Source organism: Seriola dumerili, unplaced genomic scaffold, assembly GCF_002260705.1.
Source record: "Seriola dumerili isolate Sdu_G_001 unplaced genomic scaffold, Sdu_1.0 BDQW01000105.1, whole genome shotgun sequence".
Classification (NCBI taxonomy): Eukaryota; Metazoa; Chordata; class Actinopteri; order Carangiformes; family Carangidae; genus Seriola; species Seriola dumerili.
Window position 1 is genome coordinate 2,670,582 of NW_019174360.1, and position 27,521 is coordinate 2,698,102.

General features: G+C 40.9%; 1 protein-coding gene across 1 annotated transcript; it reads left to right on the plus strand.

Annotated features, from left to right (window-relative positions):
• The first annotated feature begins 24,571 nt into the window (after nucleotides 1-24,571).
• slitrk1 (SLIT and NTRK like family member 1) lies at nucleotides 24,572-26,897 on the plus strand. The gene has a single exon (XM_022746569.1). The coding sequence runs from the start codon at nucleotides 24,611-24,613 to the stop codon at nucleotides 26,723-26,725; it is 2,115 nt and encodes a 704-aa protein (XP_022602290.1). The 5' UTR covers nucleotides 24,572-24,610; the 3' UTR covers nucleotides 26,726-26,897.
• Nucleotides 26,898-27,521: the final 624 nt, after the last annotated feature.

The following is a 27,521-nucleotide window of genomic DNA, read 5'->3' on the forward strand; positions in this document are numbered from 1 at the left end:
AGTGTGTGTGCGTGTGTGTGTGTGTGTGTGTGTGTTTGCGTGTGTGTGTGTGTTTGCATGGGTGTGGGTGTGCGTGTGTGTGCGTGTGCATGTGTGTGTGTGTGTGTGTTTGCGTGTGTTTGCGTGTGTGTGTGTGTGTTTGAGTGTGTACATGTGGTCAACGGAGTGGCCGGTAAGGCAGAGAACAGGCAGGCTTCAGCTGCGATGCTCCTTCAGCGCTTCTGACAGATGCTCGCAGACAAAATAAACACTCTAAATATAGTAGCTCGTACACACACACACACACACACACACACACACACACACACACACACACACACATTCATAAACACAATGTGTATATGCATGGGAGTATACAGTGTGAAGTCCACCCACATGCATACAGAATGATCGTGTGGTCAGGTTCATACACTTGCAGAAACGCACTGTACTGTACAGCCACACAAATCCACACTAACATACAGCAGTGACTGTGATTGGTCGGGACCCGGACTATGTGTCAAAGGAGTGATCCAGCGTTCTCTCCTCCTCTCGTCGTTTATCTGGAGGGTGTTTCTTAGGAAACGTCTCACCAGAGTCAACTTCAATTTCAAACCAAACATTTGGCCTCGTGACTTTGCTTCGGCACAACAACGTAATGATCTGCTGCCTCTGTGATTCATTTCATGGCCTCAGATTGACCCCGTATACCAGAGCTTTGTTTGCAGCCTAACTTCTCCCTCCCTGTTTTTCATAGTGTTCGAATAAATAAATGTAATTATAGCTGCCAAAATAAGTGGTTGATTTCTAGCACACATGCAGTCAATAAGAGTTTTATTGTGTCAGTTTGATGTCATATGCATATTTGTCAAATTTGTCTGAATTTCAATACATCAAACAGCTAAAAGGAAATCCGTCCTTTTATTCAAATGAACAAAAAAGGAAGATACAATGCTCCCGTTGGGTTCTCTCTGCTTTTTTTAGGCTTAATTACAACTTGTAATGCATTATGTTAATAGCATGTGACCCATGTGCATGTTCCCTGATTAAAAAATCCTCCCACACTGCCTTTTGAACTGGTGGAGATTTGAAAAAGCCACTCTTAAAGCGCTTCTTCACGTTGGCAATGTCGTGGAATATTTTTGCCCCCGCGGCTTGATCAAACAGTTCGTAGTGAATTATCGAAGTAAAAGCCCCTTCACTCACACGCTGCTTTAGCAAAGGGAGGCATTATTATGGAGAGGAGCCTCTTCAAACGAAAGCTTTCTAAAGATATAGAAAGAAGAGCACAGGATGCACGAGGCGGGATGTTCACCTCAAAGGAAAATTACGAGTGGGAAATGTAAAGGCTTGTCATCTGTGCGTAAAAAGGTTTGAATTAAGTTTACATCAAAGAGGATGGATGCAGCTCAGTACTGCACAGGATTCAAGGTAGCTGTCGGTAAATATTTGCTTGTGCCTACTGTAATGTTATAGAGGTAGTTGCGGATTTAGAGACAGAACTATTGTCCCTTGTATGAGTCCTTCTGGATTTTATCAGTGCAATAAAAGATGGACAGAAATCATTAAGGACATTTGGACCAGCTTGGGAACACTGTCTGTCTCTGCCGCCCTCGCTATTGTATCTTCATATTGTCATTGAGTCTTAACGCTTCAGACTGGTCACACTCAAGTGCTTCACCCTTTCCTGAACTCCACTTAAGCTCCGATTGTTTACAGGCATCAAGTAAAACCCGGGTTTCAACTGGTCCCTGCACATTTTTGCATGCCATCTTGCATCTCTCCATTCTCCACTGTGACCTACGAAAAATAAATAAATAAATGAATGAATGGCAGCACAGACATTCAGTGTAATGTGAGCTCAAAGTTGGATGAGTTCAATTGTCAGGGCCCCCGCATGTGGGAGTTTTTAGAGTAGCCTCCTGCCATTTTAATTTGAATAATGCAACTGTCAAATGGTCTGGCTCGGAGCCATTACATTACTTCCTCTATTCCACTTTTCTATTACATTTAGGCCTATTCCCCTCTGTTCTTCCCCCACCTCACCATCTAACCGCAAGACACTCCAAAGAGATGATACACACAACAAAAAGATCTCAACAAGTAGGCTTCACAGAAATATGGGCTGAAGAAAAATAAATAAATAAATAAATGAATAAAGCCTGAATATTTCCTCTCTCCGCTCTTCCTGAGCATGTAGTGTGAAATACTGATGGCTCCACCTGCACTTAGGGGTGTGACATTTTGATTGACGTCTCTAACAAGACTGTAGTGTAGGGCTCATTTCCTCACCACTGTCTATTTCCCACAAATTAGTTCGCAAGAATTTCCAAATTACACATGGGATTATGGGAGGATTTACAACAGAAGTGTTTACCACTGGCACTTTTAGCAATGCTAAATTGCTCTTACAGGGTACTGTGGTGTTTTAGAGGCTAAGATGTCCACGAATAAAGAAATGATTTTTGAAATATTATTTAGTGATTTGAAACTTTGCTGATTTATCTCAGGGGCCCCAAAAGGAACCAGCACTGAGCTGCTATTAAGCTCTCATTTCAGCGATTCAGCTGAATCAAAGGATTTGCTCATTCATTTATTTTGTAGCAAAGACCGAAAAAAGTTGTCTTTATCATATTTATTGTTGACCCTACTATTTTAACTGTTGTAGACTTTGTTGTAAACATTTCTATTTCCAATGGCTGCATTCCCTCCTGCCTTAAACTGAGTAGTCTACCCACTTTGTCTTTAACCTTCCTGATTTAAAACATTTTGGACCTCTTTCCAAAATCACCATTTTCCTCAAGGCTGATCTTTTTTTACAAGCACTTATTATATATTTTAGCAATTTAAATCAGGTTTCCTTTCACTTTATAACACTGAAACAGCTCTTATTAAAGTGACCAATCATCTTTTACTAACAGATGATTCGGCAGATTGTCAATTTTTCATTCTACTTGAATTGAACTCAGCATTTAATACTGTTGATAATGGCTTAGAAAAGTGTGCTGGTGTCAAAGATACTGCCTTAGATTGCTTTATATTCTTGTTCAGCAAAACTATCTCAGTAATCATTAGTGATGCCTCATCTTGTGGCATACCCCAAGGCTTCATACTTGTACCCCTTTTGTTTTCCATTAGGGCACATTATGAGACATGACATGACACTCTAGCTCGTCTTACTAATATCTTGAAGTGTTGGATGACCCATATTCTCTGCCGTAAATTGGCATAAATTACATCATTGGCGTAAGCCAAAAACAAAAACAACAATACAAAAAAAATCCCACGCCTTTAGTATAAAATGCAGCTACAAGGCTTCTAACTAATACAAAGAAACAAGATCATAACAGCCTTGTTGTGGCCTCTCTTTCCAGCTCACGTATAGGGTGGATTTTGTCATTATTACTACTACTGTTTACATCACACTCAAGAATCCTCCTTGTCCCGTGAATAGGGAAAAAAAAAATAAACCTGAACATGTGTTTTTGTTTCAGCTTCATGATCCCACAACCTGAGACTAATTAGGCTTTTTCACAACCCTGTAGCAAATAGGGTTAAAAAAAAAAGAGAGAAAAAAAATTAAGAACATGAACTGAATGCTGACAGTCTGTGTTGCCTTTCTGACTTACTATTTAGAAGATAAAAGAATTTTCTGGGACAATGGTTCACAACCTACATGAATCGCAGTGCGAGCACAATGAATTCCGGCAGTTCTCTTATCATGCAACACAACCTCATTTGAAACGCTTGTGTACACTATCTACCCATGTAAGTGCATACATCGGAAACAAAGGAAGTGCGACTGAAGGAGATGCACAGATGAATGTGAAATGTCAAACTCTAAAGGCATCAAGAGTGAAACAGACAAATTAAGTAAGACAGATAATGGAGTGTGTGGTGTGTGAGACTTCCCCTCACTGTCTGGTGACATGGGGAGTCACACATTGTAATGAGTGTCACTAAGGTTAATGAGGTGGCTCCATCAGCGACCTGCTCCCTGGAAGACTCTCACCTCTAATAGAGATGGAAAATGAAAAAAAACTAACACTTGGACACACATTCAGATCTAGATTACATTGAAAAGTCAGCGAACTTCACTCCCACACCTTCACCTCTCTGACACACACGCAGAATCTCTTACAGGCCAACTCTTGAGGAACTCTTTAGGCAGAAATTACCAGTTGAATTTCCTCCATGGCTATTATATCCATTAATCGGCTCTGCCTAGTTGCAAAAAAATCCACAGCCTTGAATCTAAAAAAACTGGATAATTATACTTAAAAAACCATTTCAATTAAACTGAATCTCCATAAGAAAAGATTTTTTCTATTTTGAAAAAAATAAAAAATAAAATATCCCCTCTCTTGTCAGCCTTAGTCTTAAGTAACCCCAGCTATGATTCACCCTATTTGACCAAATGAAAAGGTTCAGCTATGAGCACTAGCAGGAAATTCCCTTTGCATACAGAAAGTGATGGATCAAAATTTAAGACGCCAATGCACACAGTCCTCCGAAAAAGCCACAAAATGTACTGACTCTACATCTTTTGCTTTACAAACCTTAAGGAAATAGGAAAAAGGATGAAATAAGGTGTGACGACCCATGTGACCTTCAAAAAGCCGATTCAAACGAGTTCTTACTTATCTGCCAACCGTGTCGATAATGATTGCTTCATACAACTAGAACTACTTTGTTAAGGTTGTGGAAACCAGTGCTCCCATTTACACCCGTCATTTCAAGGGCTCAGGCTGCTTCCACCATTTGGACCACCACAAAGAATTCACGTCTGAGGAAAACATGAATAGAAAGAATAGATGAACTGACGCTTTTGTTTTTCTGCTGAGGACAGTCTCTTTGTGCAGGTAACTGATGTCATATTGAGTTTTTGGATTTTAAACTTCATTTTTCAAGCAGTTACAGAGTTGCCACTATGCAACCTTTCACTAGTGCAGCTTGAAAATGAAAATAGCATAAAGAAGAATAATGTTCCCCACACCCAAAGATATTCTCTTTATTCTATTTTTTTCTGTTTTGGTAAGATGGGCTGTGAGTTTGTGTGCTCTTATTTGCATCTGTATTATGATCTTGGTACCAAAAACCTTTTACCACATTTCCCACTTTATATGCACTCTGTATATATTTTCACACACACACACACACACACACACACACACATATATATATATATATGAAAAAGCAACACTTCATGGCACAACTGAGTTTTCTCTTCACTTCTCTTGGTGATGCAGAAGTCTGCCTTCCTGCACTTATATATTTAGGGATGTGTACAAAATTGTGTTTACAATCTATATACGGTGTCCAATCTGCAACAGATCTCAAAGTGAACAGAAATTGTGTTGCGGGAAAGTTTCCTGCGAAACACATTTTGTTCAGCGTTGGAGGGGCCCTACAGTACGTCTATCTCAGAGGAGCAGGTGTGTTTCGAGGCAACTGTTGTGATTGTCATCTATTATAGAGAAACCAAAAAGCACAAAGTTTGTAAGCACTCCTTCAGAATAGAGGAAACTGGAAGCATGCACATGCACTCACACACACAGGAGGACCCATGCGCATTCATATGCACACTTCCAGTTTGGTTTTGCATTCATTTTTTAAACCACAATCTGTTGAGCTATGTCTACAGGGTCCTATCTTTAAATAATAGATGTATTAGAAAATGGAGCATTTCTACCACTGTAAAAGTCCATGAATAAATCACGATTATGACCGTACACCCCTGTGTGTGTGTGTGTGTGTGTGTGCACCAACATGTGTAGCTTGCTTGTATTTCTGCATCAGCTCTAGGACTGTTCGTGCTGCCCCTATTAAAAGGTCCCTTTACAAGCTTTTCATGTTGTCATCACACCCTGCTCCTCTGTGCCGTCATTGATTTTCTAACCATCCATCATCCATTATGCTTAAGTCTGGTGCGGTTACTTTTCAAAATGAAATCTTTTACAAATGAATGATTAGTGCAGTGGTAGTGAAAGGCGACCAGAAGAATGTAGCGCTGAAATCAATGCAATTGGATTGCTCCAACTGAGCCCCAAAGTGTCATTACTTCATTTTATAGATCTTTAGAGTGTGAGTTAAATGGGCGAATTATTGCAGAGTACTGATGCTAATTTCTTTTTGTTTTTTGCCATCATCATCTTTATTTAAAGATTTGTTACAAAATTGCTGTCTCACAATCCTTCTAATTACAGCTCAATGGGTGCTTCTGCAACTTATCCATTCAGTGAGGCATCTGCACACATTATATTACAACACCATAGATGATATAATCCCTGGGACTTTTTTAAATATTTAATAATAGAAACATGTATTTCTCCAATCCCAAGCGTCAATTCTTTATGCTGGACATCTTTCTCCTGGACATCTGTCTCCATTTAAACGAATTAGCTGCTACATGACAATAATAACGTCATCATGGAGTCCAGAGCACCATCCGTCTTCATGACGTGCCCATACATACTTCCTACTGACAACAGGTCAAAGGTGAAACGCCATTTGAGTTGACATTTCACCTACCTTTGAGGTGATTTATCACGCCACCTCTTTATTGGAAGACAGTGGAGACGGATGAGAGAGTAGGGTCGCGGCATGTATGTCTGTGTAACATGTTAAATTCATGTGTTTGGGCTCTGCGGTGGGGTGTTTATGACGTGTTCTGTTCAAAGCTGAAAGTCAGAAATTCCCATAGGTAGGCTGTATGTGCAGCTTCTGTGTGATCCAGTGGTCTACTTTAGAAAACACACTCCTCTCGCTGCAGCAGCTGATTTCTCCTGATGTTCAACACTTTCCTTAAGCACATCTTTACACCTAAACATTTACCACACAGCTGTTTTGTATGGAGGAAACTAACAGCAATAACAGTTTAAATCTTAAGTGAATGAACACCTTGTTGGAAGTTAAACACCACATGAAATTATTTGAATTATTTATGTTTGAATTTTCCTTATTTTCGTTGACATATTTGGATAAAAATTTCAAGTGTCCGATAAGAGGGATAAAACAAAGATTGAATTCAAATGGCTCAAATGCTCAAGTCGATTTCTGAAAAAAAAAAAAATTAAAATTAAGTAAAATTTTGTTGCTCAGTTTGGATTGACACCAAAATTCAAAAATTCCAAACTTGAGCATCGGCGATACAAAGTACAATCAGCTGAGGTGAATTGATCAGAACATCTGTCTGGTTATGTTCTGTTACATGATATGAGTCAACCCGGCCTGAAAGTTTGGATGCTGAAGTTTGATTTTTTTTTTTATACTGAACTCTGTCTGAGCTAGAAAAGATAACCCTGATGATGTCATCAGAAAGCTTGGATCAAACTGGTGGTTTTGAATTTGAAAGACGTAAGCAGTTAAGACGTAGGGATGGAGTACTTCCTTCATGGTCATAATTGTTTTTTGTGCAGGAGAGCATCTACAAATGTGGATGTAAAGCATAGAGATGCTCATAAAGCATTCGCTACTCATAATCCTCTGGATCAACTATGCCCCAAATAAATCTTGACCAGATAAAAACATAAAATGTCATAAAACATAATAATACCCCACGCTACAATGTTTGTCAGTCAAACCTGAAATACGCCACTTTAAAAACAGTGAGTGGGTCTGTATGCTTTCTTACTGCTTTGTTTCTTTATTGATGTGCTGTAATTTATTTATGTATTTTTATGTGAGCCTAGCAACAGCAAAATGGGCAGGAAATTGATCACAAAGAAAATAATAGTTTTAGGATTTAAAAGAACAGGAATAAACATTCTGTAGTATTTGTATTAAAGAATTGATGCATGCTCGTGCAGATGTCTAATGAATCCTTCATGATGTTACCTTGAAGCGATATGAAGAGCAGCAACACTACTTGTTCAGAATTCTGTAGATGCAGACTGCACTATATAGATATAACTGGATGCTCTCACACTGCCCACATTAGGTCATCAGAGGGTGACACTCAAACAAAGACGCCTGCAGTGCGACTATCCCACAGCGCAGAACAACATAAGGCAATACTGTGCAAGCACAGCAACAAAGAGAGTAGGGCAAAGGCACAAAGAAAAGAAAACAAAGATCTGACAAAAACAGGAGGAGATTACTGCATGAGGCTATCTGGGTATGTGTGTGCAGCGGGGTGTTATCTATCATGTTTAAAAGTCTTCTTGTCCACATGACACCTGAGGTTGGGGCTGATGTTTCCTGCTGATTGACACCTCACCTGTAACGCGCTGCCTCCACAGCTCCGCGCTGGCCTCAAGGTGAACGCTACAGCTCGTCACATTGATTTATATCCGAGTCCCACAAGGAGACACGCACAGAAAGTCACACGCACACGCAGACAAACCCACAGAGTACGCACACACACATGTGCACGGATCAAATACACACACACACACACACACACACACACACACACACACACACACACGTTAAGTCAATAATTTGACAGGTGTCAAACCCAGCTTTAGTCTGCCTCCCTCCATCTCCTTTGCCCTCATCATTTTTTCTTTTTTTATTTCAGCATTCCTTCAGCACCAGAACTCCAGTGCCCCTGAGTATTAATTATTTGTATTGCCTGCGCTCTGATCTACGGTCTCCTGTTAGGATTTGCATGGATGGTGCAAGGCAGGCATGTCTAATCCTTCGCCACAGAGAATTCAGCATCTTTATATAATAAGGAACATGAAGAAAAGTTCAGTGGCGTATAACTGTAGTTGTTGCTCAGATTTTCTTCAACTGGTTAAAGATGAAAACTGTGCAGCTGCAGAAAAATAAATTCAGATCAGATTTTGGGGCTTTTTACCCTATGTCAAACTTTGGGGTTTGGCAGTGGATCACTCACAGAGAACAAAAAGATTAACTGATGAACTTACATTATTCACACACCCAGGGACACTATGGGGCCTTAAAGTAAGCCATGAACACCCGCCTAGAGTGATGCCTCAATTAGACACTGATTTTAAATTAAATTACCATTACTGAAATCCCAAGGTCACCGTGGCTTTTGGCTGAGGGATTTTAAGACCCACTTTATCTGTGAATCTTTGAGATCTGTCATTTGAAACTTAATAGACTGTGGTGGGGATTCGGAATTTAGGTGTAATTAAATACTCCCTGACTAGTGATAACTGTTACCAGGCTCAAACGTGTTGAAAGAAAGTGAATGAACTGTGACTGGAAATTATTAGCAGGAAATTCCACCCATGGCAAAGGCACTATCTAAGCTTAGGGATTTCACATCTGATATTTTTTAGGCTGATCATCTTCCCATTATTTATCATTTCAACCTGTGGTGTGTAATAAATTCATAAATCAATAATTGTCTGGATTTGTATCTGTGTTATTTTTTTGTGCTCTGTTGACTGTAGCTGAAGGACAGGCTTTGCACAGCAGGGGGCTAGTCAAATGGATGCACAACACAATGGAAGACCACGTTCACATGTTGTTAATCCCACATTGTGCTACAAGGTCACTGTAGAGCTGAAGGTATAGGGGTCATTGCATTTACTCCCACTACTTTATGTGGACTGTAGTCAGTAATTTCACTTTTAAGCACAATATTTGGCATTCATTACTACATAAGCATGTTTTCAGCTCTCAGTAAGCAGTGAATGTATCTAAGTAGATGTTTACATCCTTAAATTCCCCTTAATCCCATTTTGGTAAGGCTGTCTTCAGACAGTTCTTTAATTTCATGTGACCGTTTTAGCACTCTTTCCAACCCTCAGTCCTGTGTACAGGATCTCCTGTTATTAAATGCTGTACTTAGGAAACTTATCTCCAGATGTGCCTTAGCTTGCCTGGAATCAAACCCCATCAGGCCCCACTCAATATATTCTCCCCCACTCTTAGACTGTCTCAATTAGGAAGTACTACAGCTACTCCTGAGGCATGACAGTTAATGAGAAAGTTCTCTTAATCTTAGCTTTAGTCTTACTTGCATGCTTAAAGAGGGGGTATAAACAACAAAGAAAAAGTGGAATTTTTCAATTACATTATTTCAATAATTCAAAGGAGGCTTTGTCTCAGTAGTTGAACTTGTCTGGCAGGGGATCAAATCCCATCTGAATGTCCTCACTGTCTCAGTCTTCTTTGCGCAGTCCTTCTTATTCTCCATGTTCCCACAGAGGAAATGTGGGTGTTTCTGAATACAGCTAAATGAAGCATATCTCTCATCAGCAGCTCAAGTCTCTTGGTAGCTCTTATTCTTTCACTACGGGGGCTTTAATTGAATTCAACCAAACACGGACCAAGAGGGAGGCAAAATGAATCCAAGCTGTGACCAAAAACAATGTAAGAATTTTTGCAGCTATCCATGGTGCTAAAACAAGAATTTTGTGTAGCTGTCCATGGTGCTGAATCATGATACATGTGTAACTAACCATTGTACAGAATCAAGGATTGAATGTAGCTGTCCATGGTGCTGAATCAAGAACGATGTGTAACTGTCCATGTTTCTGAATCAACGATTGTTTGTCACAGTACGTACATCGTTCTGCATGAATTGTGCCACTGTCCATGGTTCTCAATTCAACAATGTTGATTTTGGTGCCAATCTGTGGTGTTCATTGCAAGAGAAAAATGTATTTACCAAACTGTGACACTATGCCTGGTTTTCCATATAAAACTGTCTGCATCAAATGTTGTATGTGATTCACCACTGTGCTGAATCAAGGATTATTGTCACTGGGCTTGGTTCAAGGGCCGGAGTCACTGTTTGTGGTTCTAATTAAAAAATTATGTGTAACAGTCCATGGTTCTGACTCTTTATATCACTGCATGTGTTTGTGTGATTTAGGGAGTAAATGTCACTGTCCATGGTTCTGAATCAGAGAAAGCGCTCAACTGTCCTTGGTACTGAATCAAGGATTTGGGTCACTGTCCATGGTTCTGATTCAACAATTATGTGTCACTGTCCATGGTCACTCCGTCATACTGCTCCCTGTATAATAGAAACTATACAGTAGAAACCAAAGTTTTAAGTCTGTATATTGCAGTAAATTGACATTTTGACACATGTTAATCATAATCATTTCTAGTCATCATTGACAGGTAATGATAGGCTGTAACTTCCACATTTCCATGGTGTCCATGGTGCTGAAACAGGATGCTTTATTGTTGACCATGGTTCTGACTCAAAGACTGTATGTTACTGTGATTTATCCTAAATCAAGTATTTCTGTCACTTGGTTGTGGTTCCAGAATTGTGTGTCACTGATCATGTCTCTCAAAAGAAGATGGACACATTGTCTTGATTCAGAACTTGGACAGCCTCTTTCACTGGATTACAATGAAGATTTGGGTGGCACAGCCACGATCTATGGTTCTGCATAAATGTCTTCCCAAATCAAGGTTTTGTGTCCCTGTCCAATTTCAAGACTTGTTTGTCCCTGTTCACGATTGTAACGAGAAATTGCTTACTGTTGTTGGTCCTGGATCAAGGAATGGGCCATGGTTTTGAATTGAAAAAAGAAGGCCAATTTATACAAGATTTATGTAACTGTCCAAGGTTCCTTTTCAAGAATTGTGTGTCATGGATGATGTCTCTGAAAGAAAGACTTGGCACGACAGCCTGATTCAAAATTTGGACAGTTACTTTTACTGTTCATGGAGTTAAATCAAGAACTCCGTGCCACAGTCCATCTTCCTGAGTCAAGGATAGTGTGTTACTGTCCATGGTACTGGATCACATGGCCCTGTTAGGTAAGGTCTTTGACAGAACGGTTGAAAATATTATGAAACCTAGTATACAAATTTTAAGAGTCATAATAACTGTGGGATACAGAGTAACATTCAGTATCTTTATATTTTTGATGGGAATCTGGTATTCAGCAGCATGTACCGGTATTTTTTTTTTTTTTAGAATAACCTTTCCACTTGATTATTCAGACATATTCATTCATTCTGCCAATTATTGTGATGTAGCCATGGGTGGTGTCTGGAATGCCAATACTTCTCTCTTACCTTGTAACTTCTCCTTAATCTCATTCATTAAATATATATATATATTTCACTGAGGACACTGCAGCCTTCCAAGGACAAGATTAGATGGAATATTGTAACAAGTATTGGAATATTGGCTATTCAGACCTCTTGGCTGAAAGTGAATCCATGCTGTAATTCTTCAAAAATATAACCAAAACCCCTTAAAGATATGTGTTTTTATCTGAAGTATTTTTGTTCACTCAATTGTCCAAGCAGTTTATCTTCAGGTTTTGTCTCCTGAGTTGTGTTTATAAGCCTGTGTAATTTGGTGTCACACTGACCTTGTCTTTTGCGGCTCCAGTTGCTGGTGGTTTCTATTTATTTTTAATATTCTTTGTCAGAAACCGCTCAAAAGCCCTTTGTTGTCCTCTTTCTATTCTTTTTTTTGTTATAGGTATTATTCCAGCATTCTTCTTTTTGCCTTATTCACTATTTCTTTCAGTGCTTATTCATGTGAAGTTAAACCATGAGAAAAACAACTCTCCACCTCATCACTGCCACTGCTTCAGTAAAGAAAGAAAGAAAGAGAGGGAATCAGCTTTCTATAAAAAGAAAATCATCCATTACCATTTATTACCAACTCAAGTCTATTACAATCTGAATTAATAATACAAGACAAGAAGTCCTTGCAGATTTTGTATTTGCTCTAGAAATGGGTCTTTTTTAGTGGATTCAAATAATCTACAGTTTGCATACATTAAATAGCAGGTATATGGTACCTACAACAACCCTTCAGCTGCCTAACTAGCTGTACCACACAGTTCACATGAAAACTGAAAGACTGGCCACAACACAGCATGCCTACATTAGTCTTGCTAGACTGAGTGCACAATGAAATGAGGATTAAAAACCTTGGATATAAGCCCAGAAACCATTCAAACAGGGGACAACCTGCTTTTCTACTGTCATGTACTAGGTGACCAAGAGGAAATGACTGAATGCCTTCTGAGTAAAGCTCCTAATTTCACGAGATTGCTGAAACCTAAAAAGATCCAGTTTTATATATTGCGTACCTGGAGGCCAAGTAAACACAATGAGCTCTGATTAAGATTTACCACTTTAATAATGTTGTGTTTGTGGCATAGTTCGGGATATAAATGGCAAAATGAAAACCATTTCATGCATCAGTGACGTATTTGTTGGTATTGCAAAGCACATATTAAACTTACAATAGATACAAATGGAAATGAGTTAGTGAGTTCTTTCCTTCTAAAACAAAAAAAAAGATTGTTTGAATATCATATAATTTTATGAAAATAAATAAAACATAAAAGTACTATACATTTCACATTTCTAAGTGCATTTCCATTTAAACAGGCCCATTTCTAAATGTGTTTTGGACAAACTGGTTGTCTAATCTTTCCCCGTGGAAGAGTGACAAGATGAAAGAATGCAATCTTTCCATTTCCTCTTGGGAGCACAGCAACAGTGCTGCAGTAATTCACTCTTTCACAAAGCGGCATGCACTCAAAAAAAAAGAAAAAAAACAGAGCAAGAAAATAGTTGAGACTACTTATGACAGATACATATGTAGCTGTCATTTCTCCGATCCAGTGATTGCAACTCTATTACAGGCTTCAGGCTCTGTACTGGTCACATAAACAGGGCCATGAAAGAGGGGAGGTGGTGGGCGGGGGTGGAGTTGCTGTTTATTGTCATGTGCTGGTGAGACCATTAAACTGTCCCAGTGATCCATAGCGTACATACATATACATACTGTATATTTGTACGGACAATGTTGGTGTTAGGCATATCATAAAACAATCATCTTGGGTGGTACAGTATGTGCAGGCTGGAGTTAACAACATTCATTCACAGGTCTTTTATTGCAATTTGGTATTTATGTTCAACCCGGCTTGTTTAGAGCCTATTGATTTTGCAGAATGATGATGTTGCTTGATGAGGTTTAATTGAATGTTTATACACCAAAGCTCTGTTGCATGTATTACTAATAGCTATGAGAGTAGACAAAGACATAACTGCCGTCACAGAAACTCAAACTAAAGTTAGAGGTGCTTATTGGAAATCCTTTCAGTTCAACTATTCTCTCTTTATTTATTGGCTGCACCCATCAAGGCAGCTCATAGATCTTTATGTTATTTTAGAAGTAAACCTTTCATGATTTCATGATGGATTACCAACTTGGTGAAGCAGGCTACTACCCAGGGAGCCCAGACCACAAGGGGCCCAAAAGCATCATGTTTACTCCAGATTTACTCCATATAATGTCTATCAATAAATGTGCACCACTGAAGAACAGTAGACCCACTCCAGACTCAGTTTAAGTTGTGTTTTATGAAATTGCTTTTGTTTTTTCCTTTTTCAAGTAATTAGCAGACAGAAAACATGGGTCAAAGGGGTATGATTCAATCATAGGAGAACTGTGATGCTGCAGCCAACAAATATTTTCATTATCAATGCAACTATTATTAACACCCAAGTACCCATTATTATTCCCTGAAGCCAAAGGTAACATATTCAAATAGTGTTTTTTTTTTCTTTCTGACCAAGAGCAAAAAACCCAAAGATGACAATTAATCAACTAATTTCCACTAGAGTACTGCTTAGTTTCTGGGCGCATAGAGAAATTAGGAAACTGCAGAGTATAGTGAGAGTCAATAAGAGTTTTCTCTTATGAAATCACTTTTGGTGATTAAATGCACATACATCACTGAAACTATCTTTCCTTGTCATTAAGGCTGATAAAATTGCTGAATTCTTACATAAAATTTCCAACTAGTGCAGCTTTAAACTGTACTTCACCTTAGTTGAATGACAGACCTGCAGATGATATTTCAAATATATACAGTAATAATCTTTCCTCTCAGGTGTGGGCAGGGAAATGAAAGTTACTGTCACTCATAAAAATCATCAATGAGACACAAAAAGAGCGCTGTATATCTGTACATCGCCCTCATCAGAGAGGAAGAGAGAGAGAAAAAAATACTATGAGAGCATAACAAAGTAAACGTGAGACTCAAAAGCCTGATTGAAGAGCTCTGATCACTAACCAGGGGCCCAGATCTGTCAAGCCTCTCAAAACAAGGGCTCTGATCTTGGAGGGAAGAAGGAAGATGGGTGGACAGAGTTGTCATGAAATGACACAAGACCCCAAAAACAGGAAGTATGACACATAAGTGGAGCTGCATCTAAAGTATGTGGTTTTCACTTATCCAGAATGTATTATGGCATCATTTCCCACTGTTATCCTTTCCATTGCTAGGATATGAGTAAGTATCACAACTGAGGTTCATGCAGGCTGCAGGTTTAAGACAAGTGCAAGAGTGAGAACAAGAAGTTTTTTTTTATATTAATGAGGGAAATTCTGCTTCTCTCGGGTGTTTCTCAGGACAATTCATTGGATTTAAATGTATGCTGCCAGTTTTCTCAAGGAGTGCAATGTCACTTTAACAGAGTTTGGTATCTTGGTGTAGCTTTACATGTCAATGTGTCCACAGACCTACACAGAGAACACAGGTAACCATGGGTTACAGAGTAGCCAACGAACATGCCACCCAAATCTGTCTGGTTGATTCAACTGACTCATCTTCTAAACAGACATGAAAACAAATATGACATACATGTATAAAAGAAACTGCCATCTGAACGTATGAGCGACCACCACCCAGTCCAGAGAGGTATTAACAAGTTCTAATGATCGACCCACAAATCCATCCGAGGCCTCAACAAGGGACTACAGCTGCACTTGAATTATTACTTCAATCTTTCCATAGTCTGAAGAAGAGTTTAAAAGGTTCACATCTTTATCAAAATAAAACACTTGGACCTTGGACTCCAGTGAAAGATAAAAGTATAAATCCTTTACTTTTTCTCCTATTTACGAACTGAAGAATCATCACGATTTACCAGATTTCTTTTATCTTAAATTTAAAGGGAAATGCCACCTATTTTACACATCAGACAAAAGGGCTTGGGGAGTACAACACAAGTTGTACAAAGGCTTTTATGGCTGCAGACGGAGCTGTGTGCGATCTGATAAATGGTCACTGTTGGTTGGGGCTGAAGACGACAAGTTTGAAAATAAAAATAAAAATCAGATCGGTTATATATATTTTTTAATTTGTTGGCTTTGACTTTGTTATGAATCCCTCTCCATGCAGTTTATATTTTGTCTGCACAATGTGGTACTAAAGTCTTCGTGTAATTTCCCTGATGTGCTTTGTGTAGCAGCAACAGAATTTCCTTCCTGCTCCAGTTTAGTTTTTCTTTTTGGTTTCATTTTCATTTCCCTGCAATTTAATCCCAATTCATATTTATAAATATATTAGATTGTTATTAATTTTACATGTTAATTGCTGTTATGATAATAAGGATTTCACACAAATAAAATGAACTAAATGAACTAAAACTGAATAAAATAAACTTCTTAAAAACTAATATTACATATATTTGTTTGCAGAAGAAGAAATCACTGAGTAAAAGGAGAGGATTTTTGAAAAGCATGAACAATGGGGCAAATGTAGAGGAAAATCCTTGTCTCTGATTGGCTAGTCCTGCTCTGATCAGACATAAGATTAATCATGTGATCACTTGAGAGTTATTAAAGGTTCCTCCTACCCTTCACTTCACTGCCTTAACTGTAGCACGTTGATAACCTACTTTTAACAAATTCTTTTTTTACCTGTAAGTTTGCTCTTCATTTATTTTTAAACAAATTATTTTAAAATAGATATGTCCCCCAAAAAAGGCATTAGAGCTTCAAGCCTGAGGTCATACATTTATAATTCATACATCAACATTGGAGATGTAGTCATTCATACACATTTCTTCAGCGAGCGCCGGACCCGGGCCACTGAGGCTGTCAGGATCATCAAACCCTCAGACAGAAAACAAATATCATGTCGGACAGGAGCTTGTCAGGGATCACAGATCACCTCTCCAAAGCTGTGAGCCTTACAAGGAGGAGAAGTGCTTGTAACGCTGTTCAAATTTAGCTTTCAGGTCACAGTGCATAGACGATGGAGGAGATCTCACTGCTGACAGGTCATAAACTCTCCATCGGTTTGAGCCTTGATGAAGACATGAGGCATCTGTATACTGTGATTTGGATCCTTGCACTCTTTATTTGTGATTGCTTGTAAAGATACAATGTGAGTGTAAAATATTTAATGCAGTAATTACATTCATTTTATGTCCTTACTTACACATCTATAATTGAAATTCAGTCAAATTAACCCTGAATTGAATCTTTTGGTGCATTGTGGGTATTTTCTACAACCAGCCATCCAAACCAGACAAGCATCTACTTGTCCTACCCCCTTGTCTCTGCCTCTCAGGCTCCCATTTATCATAAATGGCTTATGGAACTAAGGAGCACTTCCTTTCATATGATTTCCTGCCAATTACCGTGAGATCAGGGCTGCTCACTGACTCTGAATATCTGCTCCAAGTGGGGGGAGAAAAAAAAAAATAAGACACCGATTCAGCAGAGATGAACTGGCTGCCATGGTAACAAGCCACCGTGGCATTAATTGTGGCATCTTAAAACACAGGATCCAGGCTCTGTCACTTAAAAGAACCATGATGAAGAATCATGTTCTTAAGTGTGAATTATTGGGGCTGATGTTTTGACCTGACTCTGGGACATGTTAAAAGCTTAATCGTCAAAAACGTACTGCAGAGCGACACAGTGAGGAAGAGATATAGGTAAACACACACACAGACAGAAAGAGAGAGAGAAAGAGAGAGAAAGCGAGAGAGACAGAGATAGAGAGACAGAGGACATTGGTAAAATAGAGGCTTGCCAAACGCTTTAAATGCGTCCAAAGCAGACACAGCGTTTGCTGAAAAACCGAAGGCAAGGTCCCTTAAACAAGATTTAGGCCAGGTTTTTATATGTAAATGTTTATGTAGGCAGATATATAAAAGAAACAAAATTTGAAAAGCAGACAGTATGCTCTTGGCTGACTGAGCATGAGAAATAACAGCGCTTTAAAAACAATTAAAGAATGAAAGAATAGAAATCAGGCTTTTCCTTGTCGTGTGGACTTTATGAGGGGTGGGCTGGTGAATTTTCACTTGCGTTTACATCTCTTATTTCACAAACCATGGGGTAAATAGAATGAAACACATTTGGCTCCATCTGGACGTTAAGTTAAGTTAAGTTAAGTTAAACTTTGGCACTTTTGTCACATTGCAGAACATGAATTATAACATTCACTACACATATATACATATATATATAGTATATATATATATATATATATATATCCAGGTCTGTTCATCTCTGTAAACACTAAATATTCACTATTTACTGTGGTCTAATCATCTATATGAAACTGATCGTATATGTAGGTCATTACTTTCTCATCAAGTGTTGATGCTTTCATAAATATTCAACTTTCTGCCACTTTAAAAATGCAGAGTTGAGTTTAAATAACTCATTAAAAAAGCATTTGAGGAATAAGAAACTCTTCTTTGAATGTGTGACAAACATTTCTAATGCCAGCAGCCTCCCAAACCCTAAACCCCACATCTGTACGAGCAGTTTTGAAGTCGGGATTATTGGCAGCACTTGCTGAGAATGTATGTACGTATGATTCCAAAGCATACGATAACTGACATATGTCTCCAACTATAAAGATGGCTTTCATCTTAGCTTACATACAAAAGAAAGTCTGCTGATACATTGTTAAGACCTCTTCTTTCTACTTTCCACTGGCAGTCCTCACCCTTTTTTCTTTTCATTGTTCTTTAAAGCACTTTCCGGCTACAGGACACGTCAGGAGGCATCAGCTAAGTGTTTGAAAGCTATAATTAAATTCCTCTCCTTTAAGGCAAGTGACTAACACGAGTGTCAGACATTTGTCATGTTGTGAGAACTGGATGTTCACATGAATCTTATGAAGAAAACACCTTTTTTTTTTTTAAAGAGCAGCACGCAACAACAACAACAATGACGATGAAAAAAAAAAAGTCCTCTGCTGATTCAGACCAGAAACATACATGTTTTCTCTCGGCCCTGCTTCACTGATTCCTCAGCTGGCTTTCAGCAGGTCAGCTGTGAGTTGGGAGTTGAATGGAGTTTGTGGATAGATGTGTATAGATTTACAGTCAAACATTCTGCTGATTCCTCGTGCAGCATCGCCGGTCGATACATCGGGAGCGGTGCTGCTGCCTCTGCCAATAGCTGTATTGACTTCTAGTCTGCACTTGACCCATCTTTTTCTATACATGACACATCTGCAAAACCTTTGCTGCATAATTAAAAAAGGTGTTACAAAGGGTTTCAAAAGAGGAGACTATTTGTCTCCATTTTGAAAGATTAAAAGCTTCCATTTTTAGAAAGACTTCTCTTTCAGCCCACACGTGAGATGCCTTTCCTCTGTGTTTTAAAATCAGTTGGACTATCATTCAAACATGATTACAGTCAGTGGTATCATACCTTATCATTGACTCATTAACCTTGTTCTCAGTTGGCTAATGTAATGATTTGGCACCTTGTTCCTGTCTGTTATGAAATATAAAAAATGAGAAGTTTGGCACAATCTCAGATAACACTTTAAATTTTGTAAAAGCTCTGCCCTCGTCCAGTTCACCTCTTCAAATGTTATTTACTCACAATGCGTGAATCACGTCAAAACCCCAAACAGCCATGCATGATTTTGAATGCTGTCAGCGCACACTGAGCTGAACATGCTGATGTGAAAACAAGCTTAACATGGCTCCTGACCTTTCTGTAATTACCCGTAGAGTATTTCAGTCTCTCAAAACCTCCTGCCTTTGAAGCCCTGGGAGAAAGTACTTCTCTCCCGAAGATGAGCACACACATCTGGAGGAAATCGGAGCAGAGCTGATGTGGCATGTGTTTGCCCCCCCCCCCCCCCCCCCCCCCCCAATCCTAAAATGACAAATAAAAACCTCAGTGGAGGATTCAGATGCAGAGGGCAAAGATCCTATTTGCTGTTTGATTGGATGGAGGTTTAGATTTAACAGCGAGGTCTTCTGTTTTCTTTCCTGATCATACACTCACCAAACACCCTATGTTTTAATCATTCGAGAAAGAGGAAAAATAAGTCTTCAAATACAAGCCTGAGGGAAGGACCAGCAGATTTTCGCAACTAAAACCACGGTGGCTTAGTCTGATAAAAATCCCAGGATTCTTTGAATATGTCTCTCAGGGAAGGATTAAACAGGAATCCAAAGGGTCACGATTGAACAGGTGTGCATAAGCACCTTAAATCTAACATAGAATAACAGCTTTTTGACAATTACATTTACTCCAGGTGACATGACGTGTCAAACCGTCACATACTTGCAGGGCATTTGGTGCCACATATCACTCATGATTGCCAATAACATCTGCTTAGAAATATCCGCCACGTCTGAGTGGCAGAATGGGAGAGGGAAATTGCAAGCAATCTTGTAGCACAACCTCGCTGCCTGATTGAATGCTATTGATTGTCTTTAGTGTTGGTTTTTCTCTATGGTGTGTGCACCATGCAAACAACGATTACAGCCTTCGAAAGGCAATCACTATTACACCACCTGAATTGTTGGATTCCATGAAGCTGTGTAATTATATCAAAGATGGAGCATAACAGTCACTCCTGCTTGTCAATAACAATATTAGAATAATCTTGTAGAGCAAAACAGCAGAGGAAAACAGGATGTTATTGGGAAAAAGAGAATAATAATAAATGTACAAAGAAAAAGCCAACATAAAATGCCTTAGTAAAGTGTTGGGCCACCATGAGCCAGAAATAGCTCCAATGCTCCTTGCTCCAAAATCTCTCAAAGGTGCTCAATTGGGTCGAGATCTGGTGACTGCAAAGGCCAAAGTGTATGAATCACATCACTTTCATACTTATCAAACCATCAGTGACCCCTCGCGCCCTATGGATGGGGCATTGTCATCCTGTCACTTTGTATTGATTTGAAGTGACCCTTTCCTCTAAGGGGACAAATGGGCCCAAACCATGCCAGCAAAATGCCCTCACAGCATGACAGAGCCACCGGATCCCCTCGCGGTGGGGGTTCAAGCACTCAGGCCTGTAGTTACTGTCACTGTTCCTATTGAAACACACCAGTTGAGCATCTTTGTCAGTGAAGCTCCTGCCAACCAGGCCCCAAAAGATCAGCTCTCTTTCATGATTGGTTTCCTCTTCCATCTTGATACAAAATCAGATACACCTGGGCCTGCTCAGCAAACTTTCCAATGATATCCTTTTTCTTTTTCTTCAGACAGCTATTTAAATGAAACCATGTGAGAAGTTTGGAGGAGAATTCAATCACTAACAACTCACAGACATCTATGACAAGGTGCCCGACTTTGTAATTTTGTTGCAAGTGAAAATGGTTGAAAACCACTGATTTAATCTTGAACGATGAACTTCATTTTATGAACTCATCAGACTTTTTTTATGTAAAAAAAAAAAAAAAAAAAATCGTAATCTAAAAATAATCTCAACAGTAGCAAGTGACTACAGCTGTCAGATAAATGGAGTGGAATAAAATGTACAAAACTTTTCTGTCAAATGCAATGGAGTAGAAGTATAAAGCAGCATAACATGGTAAATAAGTAAAGTACAAGTGTTTCAGAACTGTAAATGTACTTGTGCTACATTCACCACTGGGATCAGGCATGTAGTCAGCAATGATCTGGTTCTTGTCATTGAGTTTTATGTTGATTTTTTGTGCGTATGTATAAAAGCCCTTCTATTAACAGGAACTGCAAACTAGCTTATATGACATAAGTCCATGCTACATACTAATCTGTATTAAAATAAACACTAGATGAATATCTAAACACATAGATGCCTTCACCTTGTGTGCATGTGCAGCTGAAACTCGCCTGAGCCCAAGTTGCATTCTGTGCCCAGCGACTATGTATGCAAGTGACGTGTGAGCTCCTCTGGTCCCGCGTCACACTAATGCAACTCGACAGTATCTGCATCACATCATGATGCTGAGCCCCATGCAATTATTCCTTGGGATACATTCATATTCATAATCCCATTAGTTTTGACTCCAAGATAAGGGCTTTTTTTCCTGATACAAATATGATTTATCCTGTTTGGGGGATTATATCAGATTCTAAATGTTTGGCCTACGAGGACTGAGCCGAGCTAAAATGGAGTCAGAATTGTTTATCATTTCATTTTCTTTTAGTGGAAACAAGATGCTCAAGCGTGACTAAGCTGTGTTCACACTACTATACCCCCCACCTGCTGGAGATAAGACCATGCATGCTGTACATGATACGTGCATGCGGGAGGGGCTCATCACACACTTTCAGGAAGCATGCCACTAAACCAAATCAGCAGGAGCCTTCTCCAACACCCTCTTTTACATGTACACCCTCGCCACCCGCATGTGCCCACACACACACACACACACACACACACACACACACACACACACAGCATCCAATTAATTAGTGTGAATGAGTGATGTGCCCTTGGCTCAGCTGCATGACCGTCCGCCCCTCAGCCTCTCTTTGCCTCTTGCACACCGGGGACATGCACTGACTATCGGTTATCGAGTTTAGCTCGAACAGTTTGTCGCACACTTTGATCCGCCCACAGCAGGACGCCGCACCATTACACTCTTTGTAGACACACAAAGTGGCCTGACCAAAAGAGACAAGATGCAGATGAAAGGGGGAAAAAAATAAGTTTATGCAGACAGAAAATGAGACGAGAGGAAAACAAAGCAAAGGAGATGACAAAACAACAGGTAGGAAAACTAGTTGACAGGCAGCAGCAAAAGACAAACAAATACAGACAGACAGGCGGACAGGTGGGTAGGGGGAAATCATAACCAGTCAATGGACTATAATGGGAATGCTTTACAGCTACATGTAGGTGGTCCTAATGATGTTTTGCTTATTGCAGGCACCAATGATGCTTTGCTGGAATCTCCTGACTCGCTTAGATTGGTCTCTTATTGCACTTGTACAAGTGTATGTGTGTGTGTGTGTGTGTGTGTGTGTGTGTGTGTGTGTTGTTTCCTCTCTGCAAAAAAAAAAAAAAAGCAAAATGATGTCAGTGAGAGAGGATATTTAACTTAGCATCCCATTTTCTGCCCTGCTCTTAATTCCAACTGAGCACTGCAGATGGAGGTGGAGAGGAGGGAGGGTGTCTGTGTGTGTGTGTGTGTGTGTGTGTGTGTGTGTGTGTGTGTGTGCGTGCCCCTGCGTGTGTGTGTGGGATGGGGGGCAAGGGAGGGGGGTAACTACCAAACTCTCCTGTGCAACCATTTGCCCCTTCAGCTGATGCAATACTCTTAAAACAATGGAGTATAATACAAAGTGATAGGAGATGAGATGTTTAAACCACTTCCCTTTGACTTTTTTCCGTTGTGGATCTTTTTTTTTTTTTTTAAGCAAAGGATTTCTATCTTGGAAAAAAAAATCAAAAAACGTCACGCACACATGCGCATATAGGCTGCCACACTGACGCATCGTTTGTTGTATAGTCAACTGTTTTTTTTTTTGCTGGACTGAGGCATGCCTGTGTGTGTAGCGGAGAGCCAGCTTTTACCGCATTCAACAGTGTTTTCAAATCACGGGGCGAAAGTCAGTGGAGGCTTGTGTGGCGCAAATGATCCGGGGACAGATCGGCTGAAGTAACACCGTCTATCCTTTGAGGATCGTGTGTGTGTGTGGGGGTGCAATTTAAAGCACTGAGCTGAGGCAGAACGATCCTTATGTGAAGTCTCCCGATGATTTCGACTTGGACACTTTTACCATGGAGCTGCAAGCTTGAAGAGTGAGAAGAAGAATTTGCAAAAAGGAGCCTAATTTTGAGGCAGAAACCTATTTTTGCGCATCTGGATGGAAATAACCTACACGTCCAAAGCTGTAAAGTGTGATTTTTTTTTATAGTTGGAAAAAAAAACAAAAAACTCGCCCCTGTATGTGGATTGATTTTTTTCTGCTCTCTCCTCTCAGCATTCCCTCAGTCAGTCGACGGATTTTTGCCATTACAGCTCAGTAGAGGGTGTCAGATCTTTCTTAGAGCACCGCGCTAGGATGAACACAGTCTCCGCGTTCCTCTTTTTGTGATTCCCGAATCGCCGCACACACACACGCACACACACACGCACACAAAATAGAGAAGGAGGAGGAGGGGGGAGGGTGAGAGAAACGGCGCAAACGAGCGAGGCAAGAACGCCGAAGGATGTGAGGGGGGATGCGGGTGTTTTGCAGCGGTGGGATCGCCTCCGAAAGCTCCAGCGCAGGGTGTGAATTCAGCACCAGGGGAGAGGGAACAGCTCCCAACGCCGCAACACGCAGCACGACTGGAGGGGGGGTGGGAGAGAGAAGAGAAAAAGGCACGGATTTGTTCATTTTTTTTTTTTTCTTGCCAAGGTCAGTCTTAAACGAAGTGAAAAAGCCTAAAGATGTGTTGGACTCTACTGCCGCTCGCTGTTTTTGATTTTGATCATAAACACGCGGAGGCTCTGAGGATTCAGTCGATGTGAAAGAGACGTTTATGTGGTCATTTTCAAACTGCAAGTCTGGACACAAGAGCAGGTTAGATGCAGCATGGATCTGTTATAAAAGACTGCCTTATCTTCTCCCTAAATGTCTATATCTCCTCCTGTTTTTCTTCTGATTGATGTAGACTAAATTCACAGCTCGTATGTCTTGAAACCGGGAATGAATTGTTCACGTTGAAAAATGCTGCTTTGGATTGTTCTGCTGAATGCGGCTCTTTGTGTTGCTAGTGGAAATGTTACAAGGGACGTTTGTAAGGAGCAGATATGCTCTTGCAACGAGATAGAGGGAGATCTGCACATAGACTGCGAAAAAAGGAGCTTCACCACTCTGCAGCATTTGACTGGCCCGAGCTCGCAGTTTTACCACTTGCTGTTGCACGGGAATTCTCTATCCAGGCTATTTCCCAACGAGTTCGCCAACTTTTACAATGCTGTGAGCTTGCATTTGGAGAACAATGGTCTGCACGACATTGTCCCCGGCGCCTTTCTGGGGCTGCAGCTGGTGAAAAGGCTGCACATCAATAACAATAAGATAAGATCATTCAGGAAGAGTACATTTCTGGGGTTAGACGACTTGGAATATCTCCAAGCTGATTTCAATCTACTGAGGGATATTGACCCCGCCGTTTTCAGGGACCTAAATAAACTTGAAGTGTTAATACTTAACGACAACCTCATCAGTGCGCTACCTATAAACGTGTTTCAACATGTGCCCATTACGCATCTCGACCTGCGGGGAAACCGAATCAAAACGTTGCCTTATGAGGGGATCCTTGAGCAAATACCGGGCATTGCAGAGGTTTTGTTGGAGGACAACCCATGGGACTGTAACTGCGACCTGGTTTCTCTGAAGGAATGGCTGGAGAACATACCGCATAACGCGCTCATTGGGAGGGTGATATGCGAGGCTCCCACCAGGCTGCAAGGGAGCGACTTAAACGAGACGTCAGAAGAGGATCTGTGCCCTTCACAGAGCGGCGGCGTGGACGCCAGCCTGGTCGCCCCTCCCACCCAGGAGGAGACCTCGCAGCCTGTGGCCCACGGCCCGCGTCCTACGCCTTGCAAGCCCAGCGGAGACGCAAGCGGGCCCCCGACGCCTGGCGGCCACGGACCCAAGAGCCGCTCCAAATCTCGTGAGAACTGGCAGCTGAAAACTAAGCCCACTCCAGTGGTGACAGGTGTGAACGGGGAAAGAGAGCAGCTGCACAACATGACGTGCCCCCAGCCGTGCAACTGCAAGCTGGTCGGTTCCAGACAAGGGCTGGGGGTCAACTGTGAGGGCAAAAAGATCGAGAGCTTATCCAACCTCAAGCCTAAGCCCCTGGCCGCTCACGAGTTGAACATGAGAGATAACAACATCCACGCAGTGAAAAAGAATCAGCTGCTCGGCTACTCCAGCCTCAACCTGCTTGATCTGGGTGGGAACAACATTAAGGCGATTGACAACAGCACTTTCCTGAACCAGAGCGAGCTGAGGTGGCTCTACATGGATAAGAACTATCTGGATACGCTGATAGCAGAGATGTTCGTGGGCCTTGTGAATCTGGAATATCTCAGTTTGGAATACAACGACATCCAGATGATAGTGGCAGGTGCGTTCGGCCCCATGCCAAATCTGAGGGTTCTGTTCCTCAACAACAACTTGCTGAAATCGTTACCCGTGGATGCTTTCCTTGGGATTTCTTTATCCAAAATTAGCCTGCATAATAATTATTTCCCCTATCTCCCGGTGGCTGGCGTGTTAGACCAGCTCAACTCAATCATACAGATCGATTTGCACGGGAATCCGTGGGATTGCTCGTGCAACATCGTGCCCTTCAAGCAGTGGACGGAGAAACTCGGGGCCGATGTGATAGTGAGCGATCTCAAGTGCGAGTCCCCTGAAGAATTTTGGAAACGAGATTTCCGCTACGTCCGGAACGACCTCATGTGTCCCAAACTCTATGACAGAATCTCCCCCACCTCCCTGTCCAAAAACAGCACTTTCACCCTGGACTCGGGGACGCGCTCGAACTCTTATTTGGAGCCGAACAGGGTCTCCATCTCAGTGCTCGTCCCCGGGTTGCTGTTGGTGTTTGTCACGTCCGCTTTCACTGTTGTAGGAATGCTTGTGTTTATTTTGCGGAATCGAAAGAGGTCAAAGCGGAGGGACGGGAACTCTTCCGCCTCGGAGATCAATTCCTTACAGACAGTGTGTGACTCGTCTTATTGGCACAGCGGGCCTTATCACGCAGACGGGGGCGCGCACCGGGGCTTCGACTGCAGCACGCACCTCTCCACGACAAACGATGCGTAAAGGGACTGTATAGAATAAGCCCACACCAGACTGGATTACAAACAGTCACGCAGACAGACTGACACATGACTAAAACAGCAAGAATCAGCCGCTTTTGTTCATCACAGGGGGACACAGACTTGTTTATGTCTTGTTTCCTCCAGTTGAACCAAGTAAGTCAGTCTGCTGCTGCACAGGCCCCACTCTGTAATATATGTACATGCCGAGCCCCCCTGGCTAAAACCCCTCCCTCCCTGCCTCCCTCCCTCCTCCTCCCAGTTCTGCTATTTGCCGCAATCGGACTACGGATCAGTATGAGACAGAAAAAAAGAGGTGGTGGGGGGGAGAAAAAAAGGAAGGAGGGAGAGGGCGTGTGTGTGTGAGAGAGAGAGAGAGAGAGAGAGCGAGACCGAGGACGCGGGGAATGGTGCACGAACGCATGAATGTAAATGTAAATACTCGGACCCGATGTATCATAATCTGCATGATGATATTTCGCATGGTTTCAACACACACACACACAAAGCGCGCGCGCGCGCGCGACGGCGAGGAACCATAACCACCATAACCAACAAAGAAGCAAACTCGACCCTTTCATGTTATATCAATATGACGACTATATATAGATATTAAGATTATGTATGACTATTACAAAGTGCCATTTCTCTATTTTTTGTGAACCTGCAGTTAGGATTTGTATTTGTTGTTTTAAACTTGTTTGGAGAAAAGAGAAAAAAAAATCAACAATGATGACTATCGGAAAGGAGTGATGGAAGTGAAGCTGTCAGTGCATGTTATTTTCTGTTTGTTATCATTT